At 37.6% G+C, this 24,930-nt stretch overlaps 2 protein-coding genes across 2 annotated transcripts; both read right to left on the bottom strand.

Annotated features, from left to right (window-relative positions):
* Positions 1–2,689: 2,689 nt before the first annotated feature.
* On the bottom strand, positions 2,690–12,031 carry LOC119495238 (lysophosphatidylserine lipase ABHD12-like). The gene is made up of 13 exons (XM_037781527.1): positions 11,415–12,031; positions 8,649–8,752; positions 8,463–8,568; positions 8,233–8,352; positions 8,070–8,100; positions 7,922–7,967; positions 7,491–7,620; positions 5,480–5,517; positions 5,325–5,404; positions 5,143–5,225; positions 3,674–3,752; positions 3,441–3,562; positions 2,690–3,326 (listed from the first exon to the last, which is right to left on the bottom strand). Exons 1-13 carry the CDS (start codon positions 11,507–11,509, stop codon positions 3,305–3,307), a joined length of 1,056 nt encoding a protein of 351 aa, XP_037637455.1. The 5' UTR covers positions 11,510–12,031; the 3' UTR covers positions 2,690–3,304.
* A 1,286-nt stretch (positions 12,032–13,317) lies between these two features.
* Positions 13,318–21,492, bottom strand: mocos (molybdenum cofactor sulfurase). Its single transcript, XM_037783293.1, is given in 28 exon segments — positions 13,318–13,670; positions 13,788–13,892; positions 13,984–14,125; positions 14,269–14,365; positions 17,881–17,952; positions 17,955–18,004; positions 18,389–18,476; positions 18,588–18,686; positions 18,689–18,749; positions 18,853–19,019; positions 19,022–19,094; positions 19,096–19,170; positions 19,172–19,216; positions 19,301–19,417; positions 19,515–19,606; positions 19,609–19,713; positions 19,813–19,889; positions 20,008–20,033; positions 20,035–20,135; positions 20,138–20,189; positions 20,191–20,568; positions 20,570–20,626; positions 20,628–20,652; positions 20,746–20,786; positions 20,788–20,813; positions 20,900–20,927; positions 20,929–21,016; positions 21,068–21,492. Coding segments are annotated over 28 exon segments (2,634 nt in total). The 5' UTR covers positions 21,310–21,492; the 3' UTR covers positions 13,318–13,565.
* Between the last annotated feature and the right edge of the window lie 3,438 nt (positions 21,493–24,930).

Below are 24,930 nucleotides of genomic sequence, written 5' to 3'. Positions count from 1 at the left end.
GCACACTTTGCTATTGTATATAGTATGCCATTGCACACTTCGCTAATGTATATAGTATGTCATTGCACACTTTGCTATTGTATATAGTATATCATTGCACACTTTGCTATTGTATATAGTATGTCATTGCACACTTTGCTATTGTATATAGTATGTCATTGCACACTTTGCTATTGTATATAGTATATCATTGCACACTTGGCTAATGTATATAGTATGCCGTTGCACACTTTGCTATTGTATATAGTATGTCATTGCACACTTTGCTATTGTATATAGTATATCATTGCACACTTGGCTAATGTATATAGTATGCCATTGCACACTTTGCTATTGTATATAGTATATCATTGCACACTTCGCTATTGTATATAGTATGCCATTGCACACTTTGCTATTGTATATAGTATATCATTGTACACTTCGCTAATGTATATAGTATATCATTGCACACTTGGTTAATGTATATAGTATATCATTGCACACTTTGCTATTGTATATAGTATATCATTGCACACTTTGCTATTGTATATAGTATATCATTGCACACTTCGCTATTGTATATAGTATGCCATTGCACACTTTGCTATTGTATATAGTATATCATTGCACACTTCGCTAATGTATATAGTATATCATTGCACACTTGGCTAATGTATATAGTATGTCATTGCACACTTTGCTAATGTATATAGTATGTCACTGCACACTTGGCTAATGTATATAGTGTGTCACTGCACACTTTGCTAATGTATATAGTTGACATTGCACACTTTATTAATGTATATAGTAAGTCATTGCACACTTTGCTATTGTACATAGTATGCCATTGCACACTTTACTAATGTATATAGTATGTCGTTGGTCACTTTGCTATTGTATATAGTATGCCATTGCACACTTTGCTAATGTATATAGTATGTCATTGCACACTTTGCTAATGTATATAGTATGTCATTGCACACTTTGCTAATGTATATAGTATATCATTGCACACTTTGCTAATGTATATGGTATGTAGTTGCACACTTTGCTATTGTATATAGTATGTCATTGCACACGTTGCTATTGTATATAGTATATCATTGCACACTTTGCTAATGTATATAGTATGTCTTTGCACACTTTGCTAATGTATATACAGTAGTATGTCATTGCACACTTTGCTAATGTACATAGGTGACATTGCACACTTTGCTAATGTATATAGTATGTCATTGCACACTTTGTTAATGTATATACAGTAGTATGTCATTGCACACTTTGCTATAATGTATCATTGCACACTTTGCCAAGTATAATAAAATGGGCTATATATTTTTAAACAATGGTCCATCTACAGCAGGAGTTCAAAGGTACTTCAATGTTATTTTTCTTTCAGGATACCACTCTACAGATGTGGGACAATAGTGGTCAAACCTTGTCTTCAAAAGGAGACGAATAAAGCTTCCTTGACTATTCATCCATGCTCTTGCGATTTAAAAATGTAATTTAACATCTACAAAATTGTGATATAATTTATATAAAAATTATGTAATTCTAATGAGATCTGAACTTATCAAAGAATTTTTTTTATTTAACATCAGTATATGAATGTAGATGTGTATAAGTTAGGGCCGTCAAAGTTAACGCAATAATAACGCGTTAACGCAAATTTGTTTTGATGCCCCTAATTTCTTTAGCACATTAATGCAACTTGCGATTTTTAGGTTGTAGCGGGCTCAGTTTTAAAGCTAGAATGAAGACACTGGTATCATATGAAACTAGAAAACCTAAGGAATCCATTGTCGCGAAGAAGGATAAATAATGCTCCAAACTTACTCAAAATTTTGGCTGGGAAAAACTGGCATGGCCATTTTCAAAGGGGTCCCTTGACCTCTGACTTCAAGATATGTGAATGAAAATGGGTTCTATGGGTACCCACAAGTCTCCCCTTTACAGACATGCCCACTTTATGATAATCCCATGCAGTTTGGGGTCAAGTCATAGTCAAGTCAGCACGCTGACACACTGACAGCTGTTGTTGTCGGTTGGGCTGCAGTTTACCATGTTATGATTTGAGCATATTTTTTATGCTAAATGCAGTACCTGTGAGGGTTTCTGGACAGTATTTGTCATTGTTTTGTGTTGTTAATTGATTTCCAATAATAAATATATACATACATTTAAATAAAGCAATCATATTTGCCCACTCCCATGTTGATAAGAGTATTAAAAACTTGACAAATCTCCCTTTAAGGTACATTTTGAACAGATAAAAATGTGCGATTAACTGTCCGTTGTGTTGTAAAAAAAACCCCAGTATATTAAACATACTGAACAGTAGCTAACTAAGATGAAGTAAGCATTAAAGTGTCACTGACATTGAGAAACAGCAGCAAAGAAAACACAGCTTTGTGAATATTTTACATAATCAAGTACATTTTGAAGCACAGGACGTTTGCCATGCTGAGAGTGTAACTACTCTTTTAAGGTTTCTTCAGTCATAGAAGAACACTAGTGGTTGAACAGATTGTTCAAGGCAACTTTAAACGGTGCTACAGTGCATCTGAATTAACCCATCCAATTCATTGTGAATTCATGAGAGGTAAAGAGGAGTTACATAAACTCTGCAAGGTGGATATCTCCTCCAGAGTTCTTCCTAATGAGACCAATACATTAACGTGTGTTTTGACGGAACAAAAGTGCAAGACAGACAGACCAATGCTGCTTGACACAGACAGTAATCAAATTTATTAAAGTAAACTGTAATGACTTTTGATCTGAGATTCTTTAAACTTATCTGATTGCACTGCATATTCTGTGGTTAAACTGAGAGAATGTCAGAAATCCTGTTTCTTGTAAAACCACAGACATTTCCCAGCTGCTCTCCTTGTATCGTTCTGAAATGTCACTGACCCCGAGACATCTTAAGCCTTGGATTACCAAACTCATTATTCAGTATTATAGATGAGCATTATCACCACACAACAATGCCCAGTAGAGGGCACCTACTCCAACAATAGCTCATCCAAATTGCATTTCCAATTGGAATTGCTATTTAATTCAGAATAAATCCCCCCAAAAATACGGGAGGGAAATCAGCACTTAACAAGTGAATCTTATCTTGATCACTTGTAACTGAAACTAATTTTAATATCAGTTTGCCTGAATAGATAATTGAAGTGAATCACTTATTTATGCAACATATAAGCAGCTGTAAAGACAAAGCAAAAAAAATTTAATCAAGTGTGTAATCAAATGAAGCCAGCGCTCTGCATCTGAAGTCTGGCGTAGTTTTTCTGCTTCAGTCGTCTTTCCAACATCACAACGACAGCACAAACTCCCTGCAGAGGAGACATGATAAGAAATAAAACAGATACATATTAAATAAAAGAGATATACATTTGTCGAGTCAGAATATAATCACTTTAGGCGTTATTAGTGAAATGTTTTCTCACTGTATGATGTTAGGCAGACGGTCGTCTCTATATAAGCCGTTGTGCAGATACCCCAGAGAACCTCCGAATGACACCATCTTGACTCGCTCTGCATTCTGGGCGCTCGCTGCTACCTCATACATCTGGAAGAGAAAAGCAAAGAAAGTTCCGTCTACCCAAAACAAAAAGTTATCCGAGAGAAAACACTTAATCAGTTACAGTTATAAGGAAAATACCACCTCAGTTTATAATACCTGCTGAGCAATCTGAAAGGGAACCAAGTGATCATCCTCTGAATGAAGGAAAAGGATTGGGCACCTCATTTTCTTCAAACTGCAGAATAACAAAAACACATATTGGGCCATTGCATTTTACTGGTAATAACTGTTAACCACGGCTGCACAATTAATCAAAATTTTATCGAAATTGCAATATTTGTTAAAGGTGACATGTGTGTCAAAATACCATTTTAAATTCAATATTGTGGTGCTGCAGATATCTTCAGGCCTACACATCATATTCTACAGACTTAAGAAAACATCTTTGTTTGGTACACATCCCTACAAAAATCACACCATGATCATTTTAATATGTTTTTCAATGAAAATGAGAATAATGATGTAAAGATGATCATACCCTCTAATATCACAAATCATATCGCAAAATCAGTCAAAATAGTCGAAATTAGGTATTTTTTCAAAATTGTGCAGCCCTACTGTTAACATGCTTATCTTTACATACTGGTTGCATTATTATATTCAAGTGACTAAATACAATAATAATAATACATTTATTTTATATAGCACTTCAAAAAGTACTCAAAGGCACTTTACATGGTAAAAACAGCAACAGAAAAATGGGGGAAAAAGAACCAAATGTATAACTGCCTGTACGAGAGTCTACATATTGGAAGGAAGGAAGGGCTCTTATTGTGAAAGAAACAGGAATGGTGCTTGTTGTGGTGGTGGATGAAGCATGTAGTGAACAAGGTTATAATAGTTTTAAATTTACAATTAGTTTTTATTTTATTTTAGTTTTAGTTAGTTTTCAGAGTGCATGTGCTAGTTTTAGTTTAATTTTAGTTTATCAGAAAGGCTTAGTTTTAGTTTTTGTATATTTAGTTTTAGCTTGTTTTTGTTAAACCCAGCTATAATATTTCAGAAGTATGTAGCTACATATACATATAAAAAATACATGGTTGTAGGAATGACCATAATGGTTAATCTTCAGGATACTGTAGTGTCCGATGTGAAGTAATTGCTGCACAGCGTCATCTCCTGGAAGGTCAAGTCCGTTCAATTTCTGTGGTTGACGAAAATTCACGCTGTCTCCTTTTCTTGGTAGTAATATTAGAGCTAAAAAAACTAAAACTGAAATTAATTTACGTTCATTTTTATTTTATTTTTATTAGTTTTAACCCAGGCAATATTGTTTTGTTTTATTTTTATCTTTTAAAGGATATACTTTTTATTTAGTTTCAGTTTACAAACAATATTCTTTACTTCTTATTTTTGGTTTTAGGTTCAGTTTTAGTTTACGATAATAACCCTGGTAGTGAACAATGGCCAGTGTCAATAAAGAAGCTGTGGATTAACTTCAGAATTTGTCTTCTTGTCGAGTAACAATACCAATATTAATAGCTGGTCAATGTTTTGATATTTTGCATTTTCTGATATTTAACTGTTGTGTATGAGCAGCATGTAAGCGTTTCAGGAAAACTTACTTTTCTTCAGTAGGAAAGACAACCTTGCTTTCTGCCCACGGCTCTGGGAAAAAGTACCCCATGCCCGGAAACTTCCAGTAATACTTTAAACAGAAAGAAAATAAAACACCAAAAGGTTATGCGTAATGTAGCAGCAGCCACATGAAACCAAATATGAAAAGTGACAGGTTAGACGAGTTTACCCAGGTAAAAGGGTGATCTGATATCTGCTGTCGAGCAGTATTGAATGCACTCTCCAGCATCACACCGTCAAAACTCTCACCTGAAAACAAGAGGAAATAGTTATTATATTAAGATGTTGGAATTATTCTTATTTATATTTGGTAGCAATACCTACCTTGCTCAATCAGCTTTACTGCAGCGTTAGTGGACACTCTGCACAGAAGAGCAACATCCTCAGTTTGAATTAACAGTTTCCTCTTCAACTATTCCTGACGGGAACTGATTTCAATCAATTCTGTCATGGAAGTACCATGTCAATTAAATAAAAAAATTAAAAGTTAATTATTTTAATACCTGTACAGTAGGTGATTATTTCCCTATTTCTCCTACTTGCATTTTATAAAAAACGACTTTGCCTTGAATTTACAGTATATCTTATTATCAGACATGATTGTATTGAATATGATGAGATCTGTCTGCAGTTTGTATCAAGATAACGCAACGTATTTTTGATTTTCTGTGAATATCTGCTACTGTCATCCTCAGTTTAACACCAAGAAAGGACCCTCTTCTTATGGTGAGACACTACAGGTTTCATACACTTTGAGATTTTGCTTCCATAACATGTCTCCTTTCAGTGTAGTGGAGAGAAAACATCCTAAATACACATTTAGGTTTTTATTTTGCTACAATGTGTCTATTTGCTTCTCTAGATTTCTCCTTAATTCAACAAAAATTTGCATTAGATAATGCCTCATTTGCATATTTAAACACAACATTTTCTGTTTCATGGTGATATCTATTAGTTACAGTTTTATCCTATTCACTATTCTTTTAAACTGCATTTTTAAAATAGATTTTTAAAATTATGTATTTTTAAATAATGTACCTATTGACTGTTTTATGGTGTTTTTGTAAATCCCTTTTTAATTTTAACTATTTATTGATGGATTCATATTTCATTTGTAAATTATTTTTTATAATTCTTCTTTTAATTGCCCACTAAAATGTGAAATAATGAATTACTTTTTAATTTGGTCCATGTATTCATTGATTAATGAATCAATCTGTAAACAAATTTATTAATGCCTATTTTTATTGTACAATTAGTTATTAATCAATTTAATGCTTTATTACTATTTCCGAAACTCTTGTGGTCCTCCATAATTCACCTGTAGTGTCTTCAAAATGTAAGGAATTTTATCTTTTAAGGCCGGTTTCTCAAAATGATGTTTTTCTCAGTTTCTGAACCAGAAATCTCCATTTCAGTAGCACTTACATACACCGAACTTTCAATTTACATTCTTGTCAATATTCTGAAGGTTTTTACAGAGGGGTTTGTTCATATATCATTCATAGCCTGATTTATAGAACGTTTTATTACTAAAAACATGGCGAAAATAGATTTTTTTATGGCTGTTGACAGTATTTTCTGATTTATGGAGTGATAAAAAGAGATTCCCTGTTTATACTTTTTGTGTTTTAGTGTGTGGAGCTCTCTTCTTCATCTGTTCAGCCATTACGGCCATCACACAGGTTGCTGCTGTATTATATCAATTAGACATGAATAGCAAGTGCCATTAAGGTGTAAATGCTGCAGGCTATTACATCAAATTTGAATGTTTCATATCTCAAAAGCATGCAAATGCACCTCCAAAACAGTTACTACTAGGGCCGTCAAAGTTAACGAGATAATAACGCGTTAACGCAAATTAGTTTTAATGCCACTAATTTCTTTCATGCATTAATGCAATCGAGCGAGCTCGTTTTAAAGCTAGAGTGAAGATACTGGCATTATATGAAACTACAAAACCTGAGGAATCCATTGGAACCAACCATGTCATACTAGCTTGTTGCAAAGGAGGTTAAATAACACTCTGCGCTACATTTTGGAGAGGAAAAACTGTCATGGCCATTTTCAAAGGGGTCCCTTGACCTCTGACCTCAAGATATGTTAATGTAAATGGGTTCTATGGGTACCCACGAGTCTCCCCTTTACAGACATGCCCACTTTATGATAATCACATGCAGTTTGGGGCAAATCATAGTCAAGTCAGCACACTGACACACTGACGGCTAATGCATATCCAAAACAGTTACTACAACAGTGACCTGCATCATTTTTTACTCGTGTAAGAGTGTCTCGACTTGAAAATGCTGTAGATTGGGAGTCTTTGCTTACTGACCCGGTGCCCAGAGAGTGTCCCCAGATGACAACCAGGCTGTTTCCACTGCGTGCTTTCACCCATTTGTACAAGTAGAGGGCATCAGTGGTTAGACCGGCTTCAGTCGGCTCCCCGATGGAATCTCCGAACCCTGCCAGAGTTTCAAAGACAGATCACAGAGATGCTCTTCAAGGCCACCAGGTGGCAGCCACTCAGAGGAGAAACCTGCACTAGAAGCTGACCTTAAATTGAACTGCTGTCTTTTGACTGCCTTACAACAATCAACTCATCAAGCACAAGTCAAGCGCATTACTCCACAGTAAGCTTATGCCTGCAAATGATGTTAAATCAATGTGTGAAGGTTGTGTAATACAATCAATAAGAAGGCAAAGAGGCATAGAGATGGAAAATATGCTTAGAAGAAGAGCCATAAATCTTCATTTTTCACCAACCTCTGTAGTCAGGCACCAGCACGTGGTAACCCAATGCACTCAATACCTGTTGACACATAACGTGTATTTGTCATCAGAATGGATATTGAGACTTTCATATCTTTATTAGACATAAAAGATGAATATGTTTGTGCGGGTGATCACTCACTTTTGCCACTCCTACCCGATGAGTGGCCGCCCTGTTGGAAATGAATAACAGACAACACAAGTGTCTAAAAAAACCCAAACCCAAATACGTCTGGCTGTGTGGAGCTTTTACTCTCTGCTTCTTCGGGGAGCAAACTATAATACCAATGCATTATTTATCATACCGTGTGCCTGTGTTCCCATGAAGATATATGAAAATTGGACTCTCATCCCTTAAAGTGTTCTGGTACCACGCCAAGTCCTTCCCCTGTGCCTCTTTCCACTGACTTTCAGGGACAGTGTGCCTTGAACAGTTTCAGAACAATACACTCGCTTAGAGACACAACCGATCAATGGATCATTAAAAAAGCTTATTTATATGCTAAAAAAAGGAAAAATTGTGGCTTATACTCACCACACGCCAAGGGAGATTCCTTCCTCTGGTGTTAGGTACATGTTGATGGTGTGATTAAGGGAGTGATCAGCAGGTCGGCTGAGGTCAACAAAGAACGGCACCCTGACTGCAAAACAAGGAAAGAAGTGAGTTGGACAACTTGAAGATTTACATTACTTCCCAAAGGCAGAGAAGGAATTCACTTACGTCTGTGAGTGTAAACAGCGTGCTGTATTAATTCTGGGAGTATTCTCAGCAAGATAGGCACCACAAAGAGGGCCAATAAGCCTCTTTTCAGCCACCATCTGGACCTGAGAACACAGAGAGAAATAAAATGAATGTGACTACTGACCATCTGACCATTATCTTACATAACTTGTGTCCGTAAAGGCAGATGACCCCAACTGAGGAGACTAAGAGCACTATGCGTCACCATCTGTTAACTTAACAATAATTATTATTGATTATTGGTGGTTTTAAACCCCCTCTTCGGAGCCAAATCAGCTCATACTCCCACCAAATCATAGACTGTATATAAAGATGGACGACATGACGGTGAAGCCAAAAAATCTTGATCGCCCCCTGGTGGCTGGCTGCAGTATAGGTCATGAATCCCGCCTCCCTCTACGTTAGCGGATGGGACATGAGCCAAACTAAGAAGTCAAATGGTGCCTTCGAATGTGGTCGTGTTTACCGTGTTCACGAGAAGAGTCCATATGAACGCCCCCCCCACACCCTCTCTTGTGGTATTCACGACCTCGTTAGTGGAAAGTTTGTGAAAGCTCCAAATCACGATTTGTAACATGTTTGTTGATGTTGTCAGAAATGGTGGAGGCCATAGAAGTTAATTTTTCGGTGCATAATAAGTTAATATATTGCCATTTTAGTGGTATATTGTTTTTCTTTGTAATTCTTATTAATATGTCTGAGGAAAATGTTGATATTCCCAACGGCCTCATCTTTTTCCTCATCGTCATTATGCCTTTGCATTTACTGCATTATGTTACCCACTTGCTAGTTTGGTGATGTCAGGTGATGGACGGAAAAAAATAAATTGTAATAATAATAATAATAAATAAATCTAGAAATAAATATATAAAAAAGTGGAGGGGGGACTGCTCACTACTGTAATGGAACATTTATGGGCTCCATCCTACTCTTTATTGAGGGGTTCTTGCAGAATATCAATATTTTTCAAGGTATTGTATCGGAGTTGGAAATTCCAGTATCGTGACAGCACAGCGTTGGAGAAGCTTCACTCCCACCTCTCCTCTTCATCCACTTTACATTTGACTTCACCTGCAACTCTGCTTCATTTCAGCTGCAGAAGTTTTTGGATGACTCAGCAATTGAGAGGCGCTATAGAGGAGGTGGAAATCACGCATTGCTTTGCTTTGCTGATTCGAATCACAATTCAGTTCACAGTCGTAGCCGCTGACTGACTGACTGAGGATCGCTCACTGTTTCAGTGCCAGCAAGTGAACACCATTCAACAGCAGCTGTACATGATGGGAATGTACACTCAAGCCTATTGGCATGTACAGAGCTGCTCTGCACATGTCCTAACCAGTCTGTGGTTGCAGCATTAATATGGGAGAGAAGATTTGAATAATCTAATCAATAAGGCAGGCTGTCATTGGAGTCTGTCTTGACTCCCTGGAGGCAGCAGCAGAAAAGAGGATGCTATTCAGACTATTGGCAATTAATGGACAATACATCCCACCCCCTCCATTAACACTCTAATCAGCCAGAAGAGCCCTTTTAGTCCAAGAATGATTTCTCCACACCGCCTCAGGGAAACATATAGGAGGTCATTTATTTCAACAGCCATTAAAGTGCCGCCTCATCTGCGGCAGAGCTTTTACTATACTATAAGAAATCTTTGCTAGATGTCCAAAACCTCATACCAGATTTCACAACTGCAGTGTGATGCAATTCAACCTTTGTTTTACAACCATTTTACAAGTAATTCATGTAACCGTTATCTTTTAAGTTTACTACCAAAACTCTATATATATACATATATATATATATATATATACTGGAAAAAGAAAGTTCGGAAACTTGTGTTTGGTGGATTATTTCTCTGTTGTTACAATGCTAATTGGCATTGTATTTTACATGTTTGGAAAGCCTGTTTATTTACCTTCACAATGATGTCCAACTTGTAAGGATCATGCATTTGTGGGATGAGCAGCACAGCTGATTATGTGGGGAGCGCCCACGAAAAATTTGCCAAAATGCTCGGTATCGGTAGATACCTAAAGCCCAGGTATTGCTATCAGTATCGGGACTGAAAAAGTTGGATCGACCCCATTGTCACTGATATCTGATCCAGCTATTTGAGTCAGTATCGGCCCTGGATATCAGTGCATCCCTAATATAAAGATCATAAAACTGACTTATACTGAAGTTTATAGATATTTACAATCCAGTCTTTGACCATAAAGGTTCAAATTCCATAACACTTCCTTATATAGTGTGAACTTACCTGGCCATTTAGGTGTCAATCTGTTGAACACATTTCCTACATATATTTGATATATGTATTAATAAGTATTTACAGAATTTCAGATTCTTACGACAAAGTACAAATATTTTTGTTTTATATAATAAGGGTGCTTTGCTGGTTGCATGGTGCATTCTCTGCTACTGTCTATTGTCCTGCAAACGTTAGAACAGGAAAAATAATATTAGTATAATATAATAGATAAATATCAACTAAATCATAAGCAAGTAGCCCACCTGGTAAATATCACTACTTACTTGCATGCAGGGTTAAATTTACAAACTTGTGGATTTTGATCACACTATAATAGAAATGCAATCTCCAAATATGATAGTGGTGCTGATACCAGATGCAGACACTTCCTTTACATGATAGCAACGCTTTAATGTAACAGTAGTAACATCAACAGAGACATTAACAGTAAAGGCTACTAATAGTGTAGTAAATGAAGCTATCTAACTCACTGTGTCCCCTCCTCCTTCTGGACTCTGGCAGACCTCTGAACTCTGCTGGCTGCAGAGGATGAACCCTCCTGTCTGATGACCCTCCTCCTCGTCATTTAAACCTCAGTATTAATTCAGTAAATATGTTTATTCTGACCTCTAATCTCAGTTTTTCTTGGTCACTCGGGTTAACAGCTAACAAACACAAAGTTTGATCAAAGTACAGCATAATCACTAGGAAGAGGAGGTACCAGGGATTGTTTAAAGTCGCACTGCTCCACAAACTAAAGGTCAGGATAAAGTGGGCGGTGAATCTCGCGAGAGTTTTACACATATTCACCGTTTGGGGGTTACCTTCTAGACACGACCCTTTATTTCCTGTGTTTATCCAAAAAAGACTCTTTCAATGCAACTACAACAGATGTTTAATTATACAAAGACATTATAAAATTACATATGAAAGTATACGCCTCAATTACATTATTGTACTGTTGTAAATCTGCTGAATGAATACATTTTTATAATATATATATCATGTATTTTGCTAAATTCATGCAATCTCAACTATTGTTATATATATATATATATATATATATGTATGTATATATACTGTATATATATATATATACAGTATATATAAATATGTACATATATAAGAATATATGTATATATATACTACAAACACATACGTAAATACACATACATATACAGTATACAGTACATATATATAATTATACATATATATATTATATATATAATAATAATATAATCATTATAAATAATAATAATTCTGTGTACAGTATATATATATATATATATATATATGTATACTGCATACACTGTATATATATCATGTATTTTGCTAGGTTCATGCAATCTCAACAGTTCTTATATAAGAATATATATTTGTAAATATATATATATATATAAAAGAATATATGTATATATACAGTATATACAAACTCACATACACATACATACATATATAAATACATATATATATATATATATATATATATATATATATGATTAATACCGATTCAAAATTAGAAACTTCTCAGAAACAACCACTGTCAGAGTGCACGAGTCTGTGCACGAGGAAGAGATAGGTGACATATTAAAGTGAAAAAAAGTACACAAAGGGTTTGATGAGTATGAAAATTCTGTAAGTCATACGTAGCTTATGGCCTATAAAATACCATATTAGGGAATTTCTTTTGGAAGAATGGTGTTCACACTTCCCATAGAGTTCCAGCGACTTGGAGAATCAATGCCAAGAAGGAGCGCTGACGCTGACCTGGAAGCTCACGGTATAGTCCAACACCTTGCTATGACACTTTATGTAGGCACTTTCTTTCATTTGTCATTCATCTAGTTTTTGTTTGGAATTCTCTGAACGATTCTGGACCCTATCCAATCTGTCCATACATTTATACATGTAATTTCTATGCACCATGCAATTTGACATGTTGGCAGACATGGTACAAGCAGTACAAAACATTGAGACACACACACACTCATACCGCTCTCCATAAGTACACCATAGGTGAGCAATATACAGGGACAATTTTACTGCCAAACCTTGATAGAAAGCATGTCACTCTGAGCACATCATTTCTGGTGGCCAAGATATTATTACATTATATTATAAAACATCTGATGTCCTAGTCCGCATCACATCGAGAGCATATATTGAACATTGAGCCTCTGGTAGATTTTTTCCATTACAAGAAGCAATATATTTTAAATTTGTGGCAGCGGTGGTGTGTTTTGGAATAAATAGCAATATACATAATCCTCCATGGGAATAAACAGAGGAAGAACTGTCTGGGAGGTTAACATGAGTAGCGATTATTGCATCAAGCCTGACATGTTTTGGCTCAAAATAACAGTTATACATTCAAATTATAATTTTGTCATGCAATTAATATTTCACATCCACTTTATTGCACACATTTTAAAAACATAATCATTGGGAGTGAAAAATACCATCATTTCCCATCAACACAGACTTGGATAGAATAAAATCTGATGGTATGAAATGGACACTTGAGAGGACAAAAGCCACTGGGGCTACACAGACAATTAAAAGAGAAGCTTCTATAGAAACTCCCCACAGTGTTTGACAGGTGATCTTTATGTCACCACAATAAATAAAGAGGATGATGAAGATCAAGAGCTGTGTGGCTCTGGCTGTATCAGGGAACCAGCAGAGAGGACACTGGGTTTAGTGGAGCCCTCTGGTAGCTGATGGGTCAGGTACACACCAAAAGTGACCTAAAAATGTATAAAATAACAGGCAAAATGATTTATCCTTTCATGCACATGCACTTCACTGCCACAACACACATAAATACCATCTACATGAACGAGCAGTACTTGTTTTTGACTGACCTTCCCATTGCGGTAGGTCGACAGAGACATTAGCGGCTCTTTTGTTTTGGTCCCAGTCTCCTGGTCTACTCCAATCATCTGGCACCGTCCACAATGACCTGCGACCTTTTTGGTTAATCACACAGAGAGGACGTTCATTTTTGAGAGATCCGCTTTTAATGCATCTGAAGATTTTTCATCATGCATCTCAGCTCACCACGAATCGAGTGTTGCCAATAATCAAGTGTGGCCAATTATCCTCCTCAAATGGTTCTTCTCCAGCGATGACTAAATTGGCTCGGAAGCGGCTAATGACATTCTGTGTGTCAAGGAGCTGATCGCCCTCGGAGTCGTCCTGCCTGAGAAAGGGAATGTGGAAATTGCACGTTATTTTGCAGCCTAAATTATCCACTGTAATGTAAATGCACAGGCGTCGACGGATCCTGATGTTTTTTTCCTCTGGAGCATTGCGTATTTTGAATAACACATCATGTGTTCAAACCTGCTGCTCATTAGTTTCTGAATGAGCTCCACACTGGCACGGTTGATCATGAGATACTGAGCCTCATTCACCAGGGAGAGGGATGTGGAGGTGGCAGCTAGAAGGGAAAAGACTTTATATTACCCTGGTGAATTGTTCAATTTGAGCAAAACAGTCTGATCTCTGGTTTGTGCTGTCTGCATTCTCACACAGCCTGAAACTGCTGTCATACAGAGGGTGACAAATGTGAGTGAACTTGTCAACATTAATCAAAATGTTCACTCACAATTCACATGGATGAATTAGGGGTGGGTGATATGGATTAAAATATCTATCACTTGTGTTTATAATTTTATACAGCAATATCAATCTCAACTTTTAAGCCAACAAGAAGTCCTTGAAATGCTCTGGAAAAATGTAAATTTGAACATCTACAATTCAATGAAGACTGGCCAAATTCCATCTGCTGAGAGAGATTGTGAGATACGATCAAAAGCTCCAGAACAGCTACTAAATGGACCTTGTGATAAGATTGTTTTGTAAAAACAGCAATATATATTGTGATAGAAGAAATTAATACATAAAATAGCCAGATGGGAATTGGCTCATCCAGTGAATGGAACAACAAAAGAACAACTAAGATAATTCATCATATTGATGCTGTGAATTCAATAATGCGGCTCACTGATGCAACGTTGCCAGCAAAAGCCTAATACAGTTATAGATATTAAAGGAGCACTATATTTGGTGTATTTGTCACGAGTACCGCTACTCAGACTGTGAAAATAGTTTGCATAATGTCTGTGTGTCTCTGGAGGGAACTTTCTAACGGCTGAGAAAATAATCTTGATGTGTCATCAGCGTTACCTCGGTTTACCTCAGTCTACAAATATTTAACAGAAAGCCTGCATAAAAAACGATGACAGATATGTGCGTTTACCAGGTCAGGTAGGGTCAGATGAAAAGATATATCAGTTGCATTATGGAAAAGGTAGGAGCCAGCATTTTTGGAGTTTGACTAATACCAGGGACTAAAAGTCAGGATATTTCGTCAGACTCGTGCGAGACAGATACATGAATCTCCACCGCACATAGTACCCTAAATCTATAGTAGGCCAATGTAGGCCTATAGCTACATGCTGCAAAGTGACTCTACTACTCTACCACGAAAGTCTGACTCCACTCGACCATATAATATGCAGGTTGTGCAACGAACTGGCAACCCAGGGTTTCCGCCAGGGTATTGCAAGGCTGGTGGCCCGCCGGGCCTAAATTGACTCCCCGCCGGGCCTAAGTATCGGGGAATTATGTATTTTTAAGCTGCTTTTTAAACTAAAATGTGTTATACAAGTAGCAAACTCCTTTAAGGAATAACTCTAAGGTTGTGTGCTAAACGTTAGCGAGTGTTGGTGTGCGGTACAGACAGAGAGAAAGAGCGAGGGAAATGTGTGTGTGACGGACATACCGGAGTATGAAGAGTATAGCTGTGAGCGAAGCAGTGCAGTGTGTGTACAGTTTAGGCTGTGGGGGAAGAAATGCTACAACTCCTCAAGACACAAGCCAAGTTCCCGTGTCTTGCTCGCCACAGTCTGTTTACTGAAGGGTTTAGCCCCGAAGTAAGTGACAAGTTCGGCTCAGGCTCGCTTAAGGTGGGCTGCGCTATTATCATTATGACAAGCTGCTCCTCCGAGTTTTGTCAACACCATCCCCTCAGCGACCGCCGGTTTTAACAAGTTTTCTGTCAGAAATCCTGCACCATTTGTTGTGAAGTGAATGCAATGGTACGGAGGAGGGACAGTGCGACATCTAGTTGCTGAATGTTATCAATGTTATTAATAGCACCTTTAAAAAAAAAGACAAAATCTGTGCAGCAGAGGCAGAAAATATCAAAATCTTTAGTCCTTTGTTTGAGTCAGGCTCCAAAGACTCTTGAGCCCACACTTCCCATAATGCATCTGGATAGTATCTCGTTGTTAGATCCTCCCTGGCTGGTAATACCACGTCTTTCAAATTCCTCATTGGCAGGTTGTAAACGCAGGCTTTCAGTTGGAAATTTGTCTCTAAGCTCAAGCTTAGACGACATCAGGGTGATTTTCCCAGACTTGACAGAGCTCCTTCACAGGCTGAGCACTACTAAACTGAACTGGATGTATAAAACTGATGAAGTACTGGTATAACAACTCCCTACTGTTTGACGGTATCAGTGCCTCCACAGCCCTATCTGAACTCAAGCACCACTTCATAGTCATCACCTGTCATGTTCCAAATATATTCATCTGAATAAGAAATACAATCATTTACATATCAGTGTTTCCCAAACTTTTTTCCTGGGGATCCACCTTTTAAAAATGGCAAACCATCGCGACCCAATTGACAATAGGCCTTAACTATAAACTGTGAGAAGAGCGAATTTGTGCATAAATGAACGTTCCTGACCATTTTTAGTGCCATTTCCGCTTCACATTGTACTATCTTGAATTGGTAAATCAGCCATTTTGAAGAGATATACGTTTGATAAATCACAAACTTTGTTTTATGCATGTGTTATTGAAAACATATACACATGTTAAATACTTTATAAATAAGCCCATATAAATACATTTAGGCAGAGTTAACTGGCCTTTGTGTTTTTCCTCCCATCAGTGAAACAAACAGAATGTACGCTAGCCTTTCATATTAGACTCAGTGTTATAAGTAGGCTACAATTATCAGAACAATACGAACATTCAGGCTCCATCATGTATCTCGAAGGTGTACAGCAGATATAATTATTAAATAAAAGACTATAGAAGAAATTCTGAAAAATTATTTGGCGACACTAATAAAATCTCCTGCGACCCACCTGTGGGTCCCGCCCATAGACTGTATATAAGAAGTGGACGTAGTCACCGTGACGTCACCCATTGGTTTAGGGACTGCCATTTTGAAGCCTCGATTTTGGCATTTTGGCTGTCGCCATCTTGTCTTTTTGCAACCAAAAGTGACACGAGAAGGTGCAACCGAACGCTGATTATTGATTTTTAGGTGATCAAATTTTACAATCAACTAACTGAAAACACGCTGTGAAAGAGTCAAAGTTGTAAGACGAAAACATGAACAACTCCCGGACTGGACAACGCCATGGTAGCGACCTGTCAATCATAAGGTAGCCACACCCTAAAGCATCCCCTGCTTTATGGTCTATTTGACTCTAAATGGGACCATAATTTACTAAATGAACATCATGCTGTATGGAAGAAGACTTGAAACTAGCGATTGAGACCATAAACTCATGTTTACAATGTTTACTGAGGTAATAAATCAAGTTAGAAGTTGGCTCATTTTCTCATAGACTTCTATACAATCAGACTTCTTTTTGCAACCAGAGGAGTATATTATAACATCGCCTAACCTCAGCCTGAATGTCATAATGTCTTTTACATAATAAACTGATGCTTTTAACAGAGTAACTTGCAAAAGCAGAAAGAGATGAGATTTCTGAATTGCAAGAGACCAGCTAAAAGGAATGCAAGGTCACGGCCACAACCAGGTATTTGTAGCAGGATATGTGACCTTGGATTGCTCACATACAGTATTACAGATAAATCCAGGGTAGAGAAATAAGAGTAAGAAATAAAATGCTCATATAGGTACCTCCTCTAGGCCTCTTCTTCATGTCTCGGGTAAAGTCTGGACTTTGTCTTATCAGGCGGCATGGCTGTCCAGGAAGTCTGAAAGCCACGATGCAGCCTCATCCCCACAGTCGACAGTCTCCACCCTGGGAGAAGGAGGAGGATTAGGTTGTTGGAGGCCTGAGGGAAATCTACAGAGTTTGATACTCCTTACTAATATATGCCACATCTACAGTAATCCAAGAATCAGTGGATGTATAGATTTTTTTTTTTTTTTTTAAACTTGTCATGTGTGTATCTGTGCAGATCAATATTATCTCTTGCTCATTGTTTGTTTTTCCTGTAAATAACAGGGATTTCATATGAGAGCAGGAGAACTTATAATGCCACCCGCTGTAGAAAGGTAGCGTCAACAACAATGGCGTGAGAGAACACACTGATATGAGTGGGAAAAAAAATGGAACAAATGACATGTGTCACTGTATTTCCTGCAGCTGCTGCTTTCAGATGTTTTGACGTCGCCAGCTCACCTGTCACCACAAACTTTACTTTGACACACACGATAGCTCATGTGCGTTTGAGCGTTGTTTTTCCAGGGAACCGAAATGGTATCCATCCCTGCAGGGCGGCGGGAAAAACATATAAATCCTCTAACAAAGAGAATTTATAGCAGAAAATCTGAAATATCTTTGGGTAAGCAGTGTGTTTTATTTTCAGTGAGCCGCTGACCTGACGCCTGCAGGAGCAAGTTGTTTGAGGGGAGGTGGACTTGTGGGCGAATGAGGCATAAACGCGTCTCTCTCTTCTGGTTCAGGCACACGCCGTTCCATTCACCACCATCCAGCTTCTGTCATACAGTAAACCCAGCGGTCCCACCGGCCAGTCGTGGACCTGCATGAAGAACAGCACAAATCTAAGCAGAGCCAGGGAAAGAAACAGGACAGTCAGGGACAGGAAGAAAGTGAAAGAAAGAAACATTTGTGTTATTCTCAACCCTCGTAGGCTCCACATGATTTAATGGGAATATGTAGATGTTGGTCAGAGTATAAGCCGAGTCTCTGTGTCCAAATCCCCTCAGTGATACTTCTGTAGGCTTCTCCTTCTCATCTACTTTACATATTTCTCCATTAGCGATTGGAGGATCTTTGTTTACGCCTTGGAAGCTGCTGTGGCTGTTTTCAGCTTCTCTAGTCTCACTCGGTCCACTGTGACTGGTTTCTCTACGAAGCACTCGGCAAACAAAGTTCAGGAACTTTTGACAGTCTTCAAATGTCGACATGTAGCCAAAGGACACGCGCACGGATCCGGTCGGGCTGGCCGTCCACCAGGTCGATGCTGTCTCCGCAGACGTGGCCGGCCCTAGAGGAGAAAAATATGTTATATTCTGCCTACACATGCCCTCAACAGAATTTGACATTTTTTTCCTATTCCTCTCTCCTAACCTGCAGGTTTCTCCTCGTCTGCTGATTGGAGATCCCGAGGAAGGACTGACAGGCCCCGGTGTTGCAGAAGCAACCTGTACGCACATGGATATTGTACAGACTGGCCATTCTGTCCACACTGACAGCAGAAGAGGAACTGTGTTAATATTCACCAGCACTGCCTACGCATAAACAAGCAGTAATTAGTTGGGAAATAGAAAGAAATCCTATTTACCTGAGAATACCCAATTATCTGTCCACGAGAATCCTTGAGGTTGAAGTTTAGGATTGCGCCCTGTGTGCTTGGACTCTCAAACTGGCCCTCGTGTATATCTGAGCCACTAGTCGCCCGTTGCCATGGCAAAGACTTGACAGCAGCATGTAAGTGTAGCGTGCCAAGCCATATGTATGCTGCTGAATGTTGTGCATGCCCCCTGAAGGCAGAAAGGGTTGACATTGAAGCAGATCATGAATAACTTGCATATATGTATTATGATTCTGCTAATGTTTTTTCTATTATTCTGTTACAGTACCTGTGATCCTGTACAGAGCTTCAAAACCGTGATTTAAAGCAATGATGTCTAAGAAAGACACAGTCCCATCTTCAAATCTGTGTCAGGGAGAGAGGAAAACACTGCATTTTTAGAATAAGGATGCAGCAGCTGCAGAAACAACGGAGAGCTTTCAGAGTGTATACAGGATTTGACAGGGCTTGTACAGTGCTTTACCGGTCAGAAATGTTTGCCGCCTGCACAATAATAATCTTCTCCAGAAAGGTAAGCTGCTGCTGTGCCTCCTCCGAAATAAGTCTTTTTTAGTATGCCTGCTGCGTCGTTGCGGACAAGAAGGGCCCCAGACCTGTGGGGAAACCAAACATCTTATAGAAGGAGATGGGGATGAAGTCAGCGGGGGCACTCCTGTAGGTTCAGAGGGGAGCAGCTGACATGAGAGGCCGCGTCGAGAAGCACAAACCAGCGGCCTTGGTGGTCACACGCTGGGTAGAGGTGTCTCGCCTGGATGCCTCTCACATGGCTAAGGGGATACTTCCTCCCAGAGAAGTTGCTCTGCGCTGGGTAGCAGAAGAGGTGCGGCGTCTGGCAAGTAACATCTTCACCCTTCATCTTCGCTCTGCTTTCCACTTCCTGCGGGGAGAGACGGGTAGGGCAGCTACCCTTAGTCCAGAAAGTCACTCCTCTCATGCCAACTACAGAGGTATGGCTGTCAGTGAGATAGCAGAAGTGACTCCCCGCCTCACTCTCAGTCTGTGCCCTCCAGGGAAAGCTCTCAGCCCACTAATTTGAGTGCGGCTGTACAACCAGAAGTGAAAATCACACAGTACTCCTCGGGGGGTGGCGTTAAAATGCTGCAATACCCTGTAAGAAAAATGTTATGTTTTTTAACTTATTTCATGCAGGAAAAAGTACCATTCAGTGGGAGTCACAGAGGGGCTGTTATAAATGCTTTACCTGTATCTGACCCTCTCCACTGTGTCATGTGTCAGTCTGCATGCTGGGGTTATGGCTGTGAGGGTTTCCTATTGGGACGCATAACAATATAAAGCTTTAGTTTTATGACTAAATAAAGGGAGTAAACACTTTTTTTAATGTTGATTTCTCTCACCATACACATTCCTTGAAATGTCCTGGAGAGTAGTCCCTGACCAGAGACTCGGGGTACAGAGTAGTTGCTGCATGATCCAGATATGTTTATTCCTGTTTACAATATAAGAGACACAGTCTGTAAGCAGGTCAACTAGTCTGTACAACTCATGTCATGAGTGAATTTTACCCTTTAATCCGTGTGAACTCCTGCTCAATCACTTCTTGTAAGTTCCCCCCATAACCGTAGTGACTCCACAGCTGCGTGAAAGTGTTCAAATAGTGCAAAGTTTTTGGAAAATCCATGGACACTGTGCGCTGCAGACAGACAGACAGAGAGACAGACAGACAGAGAGACAGACCAGCTACAGAGCAGCAGACCGGGCTGCTGTTAGTTTCAACAAACAAGACTACTTCTATACTCATTGACATGTTTCAGTCCGGAGAGCAGCTCCTCCCTCTGTAGTCCTCCTGCACACCGTCTCAAGGCTATTCACTGATACTATATGCCCATGTTGACATAATGATAAGCTAAAGTTACTAACTCTGACAAAGTTGACTTTTTGTGGAAGTGGGACACTGAGCTTAGAAATCATAAGGAACATTGGGCAATAATCGAAACTCAGTTGTGGGGTGATAATAAGTGTTTAGCAATCATGTGACAAACTATCTCCTCCCACTTGGACTTGGAAATATTAACAGTTAACTGGCCAGAAGAAAAACACCATATGAAAAGGGCAAAACTTTCAAACTGTTAGTAAGATTACTGTTTTATTTCACATTATTCTAGTGCATATTATATATATATATATATATGTACAACCACACACATTTCAAAATCGTACCTTGAAAGGAGATTTGTCAAGTATTTAATACACTTATCCCACATGGGAGTGGACAGATATACTGCTTTATGCAAACATAGGTATATATTTATTATTGGAAATCAATTAACAACAACAAAACAATGTAGGGTGGGTTGTAATAAGTTGTTTAGCAATCATGTGACAAGCTATTTTTGCTTTATTCCTCCCCTTCAACTTTGAAATATAACAGCTAACTTAGCAGGAGAAAAAGACCTATGAACAAGGGCAAGAAAGGTTTTTTCAAACTTGTAGTAAGATAACTGTTTATTTCACATTATTCTAATGCATATTATATATATATATATTAGGGCTGTCAATCGATTAAAAATACTTAATCACGATTAAGGCAAATCAATTTCACAATTTTTTGTATCTGTTCAAATGTACCTTGAAAGGAGATTTGTCAAGTAATTTAATACACTTATCCACATGGGAGTGGACAAATATGATGCTTTATGCAAACATAGGTATATATTTATTATTGGAAATCAATTAACAACACAAAACAATGTAGGGTGGGTTGTAATAAGTGTTAGCAATCATGTGACAAGCTATTTTTGCTTTATTTCCTCCCCCCTTCAACTTTGAAATATTAACAGCTAACTTAGCAGGAGAAAAAGACCTATGAAAAGGGCAAGAAAGGTTTTTTTCAAACTTGTAGTAAGATAACTGTTTATTTCACATTATTCAAATTGCATATTATATATATATATATTAGGGCTGTCAATCGATTAAAATACTTAATCACGATTAATGGCAAATCAATTTCACATTTTTTTGTATCTGTTCAAAATGTACCTTGAAAGGAGATTTGTCAAGTATTTATACACTTATCCACATGGGGAGTGGACCAAATATGATGCTTTATGCAACATAGGTATATATTTATTATTGGAAATCAATTAACAACACAAAACATGTAGGGTGGGTTGTAATAAGTGTTTAGCAATCAGGTGACAAGCTATTTTTGCTTTTATTTCCTCCCCCTTCAACTTTGAAATATTACAGCTAACTTATCAGGAGGAAAAAGACCTATGAAAGGGCAAGAAAGGTTTTTTTCAAACTTGTAGTAAGATAACTGTTATTTTCACATTATTCAAATGCATATTATATATATATATATTAGGGCTGTCAATCGATTAAAATCTTAATCACGATTAATGGCAAATCAATTTCACATTTTTTGTATCTGTTCAAAATGGACCTTGAAAGGAGATTTGTCAAGTATTTAATACACTTATCCACATGGGAGTGGACAAATATGATGCTTTATGCACACATAGGTATATATTTATTATTGGAAATCAATTAACAACACAAACAATGTAGGGTGGGTTGTAATAAGTGTTTAGCAATCATGTGACAAGCTATTTTTGCTTTATTTCCTCCCCCTTCAACTTTGAAATATTAACAGCTAACTTGCCAGAAGAAAAACACCATATGAAAAAGGGGCAGAAAGGTTTTTTCAACTGTTTAGTAAGATTACTGTTTATTTCACATTATTCTGGTGCATATTATATATATATATATATATATATATATACACACACATTTTTTATTTTTTTCAAAATGTTCCTTAAAAGGAGATTTGTCAAGTATTTAATACTCTTATCAACATGGGAGTGGACAAATATGGCTGCTTTATGCAAATGTATGTATATATCTATAATTGAAAAAATCAATTAACAACACCAAAACAATGACAAATATTGTAGTGCAGGTACTGCATTTAGCATAAAAAATTTTTAAAATCAAAACATGGCAAACACAAGCCGAACAGGCAACAACAGCTGTCAGTGTGTCAGTGTGCTGACTTGCCCCAAAACTGCATGTGATTAGGCTAATATGAAAATATGCATTACTTTACATAGGCATGCACAATAGGAAAAAAGGGGATAGAATGGGAGAGTCAGGGACAAGTTTCAGTTTTGTTTTGCAAAATGTTTGAAAAGACGAAGTATCTAATATGTTTGTTCCAATATGTAATATGGTAGCTACGTACACAGGTAGGTAAAGGATGCTGCAGGATTTCAACCAATAAGTAAAGCATGACAAATGTTTATTTAGATCAACTTCTTTATTTAAACTTCTTAAAACTTAAACTTTAACTTATCAACTCTTTAACACAAAGACAATATAATCCATACACAGAAAAAGAAATTTCATATTTTCTATATTCCATATTTTTGGGATATTTCTTCTCCTTAATATAAAAGGCCCTGGTTGATGTATACATTGTGGATATATGCATGAATATTAGAAAAAAACATTGAAATATATGTGGTATATTCATGTACACATACTGTATAAGACACATGCTTTGGATATTATTGATGAGAGAGATACTGTACATTGACACATACACTATATGTTATTTTCATATATAGTGATGTATCAGATTTTTAGAAGTGGGTTATGTCAGGCTACCAGGCTTGAAAAGCTTTATTATAGCAAAGCACAAATGATGATGAAAGCACCATGTAAGTATTATATTTATCCTTTAGCCATGTATTCAAGCTACCCCTCCCCCCTCATTGTTTTATCTTTTCAGGGTCAACGTTTATGATTTGCATTGTTCAACTCCTAACCTAAACCCAACCTGAAAATGTCTTTTAAAAAGTTATAATAAAAGGCTTAATAATACTCTCACTTGAAAGAATTACCTTCATCTAAATCAGTTTTCACAATCATCGATTCTTTTAATCATGAATATATTGATTTTTTTAATTTTAGATTATTTTCCTTTTACAAGAAATGTGAAATTTATTCTGCTTTTAGTAACTGTAATAGATAAGGACCTAGCAACGCTCAGTAATCACTTCAGAGTAATCTGATTACATATAACCCCTGACTCTTATCCTGTACATGAAGGAGTGCATTAGTTAAAAGCAGTTCAAAATGATATTTAAACAAATATTGATTAGACCTGCAGAGTGGTATTAAAGCTAATGATGAGAGAATCATGTTGTATTTATCCTTCAGTCAGTCTTTCGGGTTAATGAGTGCTTTCCTTTGGTTTTTCAGGCTCTTCTTGATATGAAATCTTCCCTGCTTTCAGTAACTGTAACTATAGTCTCAGCAATCGCTTCGCAGTAATCCCATTACATATAATCCCCGACTCCTTAATCTCATTGACACACAAGGTACATGAAGGAGAGAAAATTAGTCACAAATGATTGGCATGAAA

The sequence above is a fragment of the Sebastes umbrosus genome, chromosome 10, assembly GCF_015220745.1.
Source record: "Sebastes umbrosus isolate fSebUmb1 chromosome 10, fSebUmb1.pri, whole genome shotgun sequence".
In the NCBI taxonomy this organism is placed as follows: domain Eukaryota; kingdom Metazoa; phylum Chordata; class Actinopteri; order Perciformes; family Sebastidae; genus Sebastes; species Sebastes umbrosus.
The sequence above is the reverse complement of the archived record's forward strand: the minus strand, read 5'-3'. Positions and strand labels throughout refer to the sequence as shown.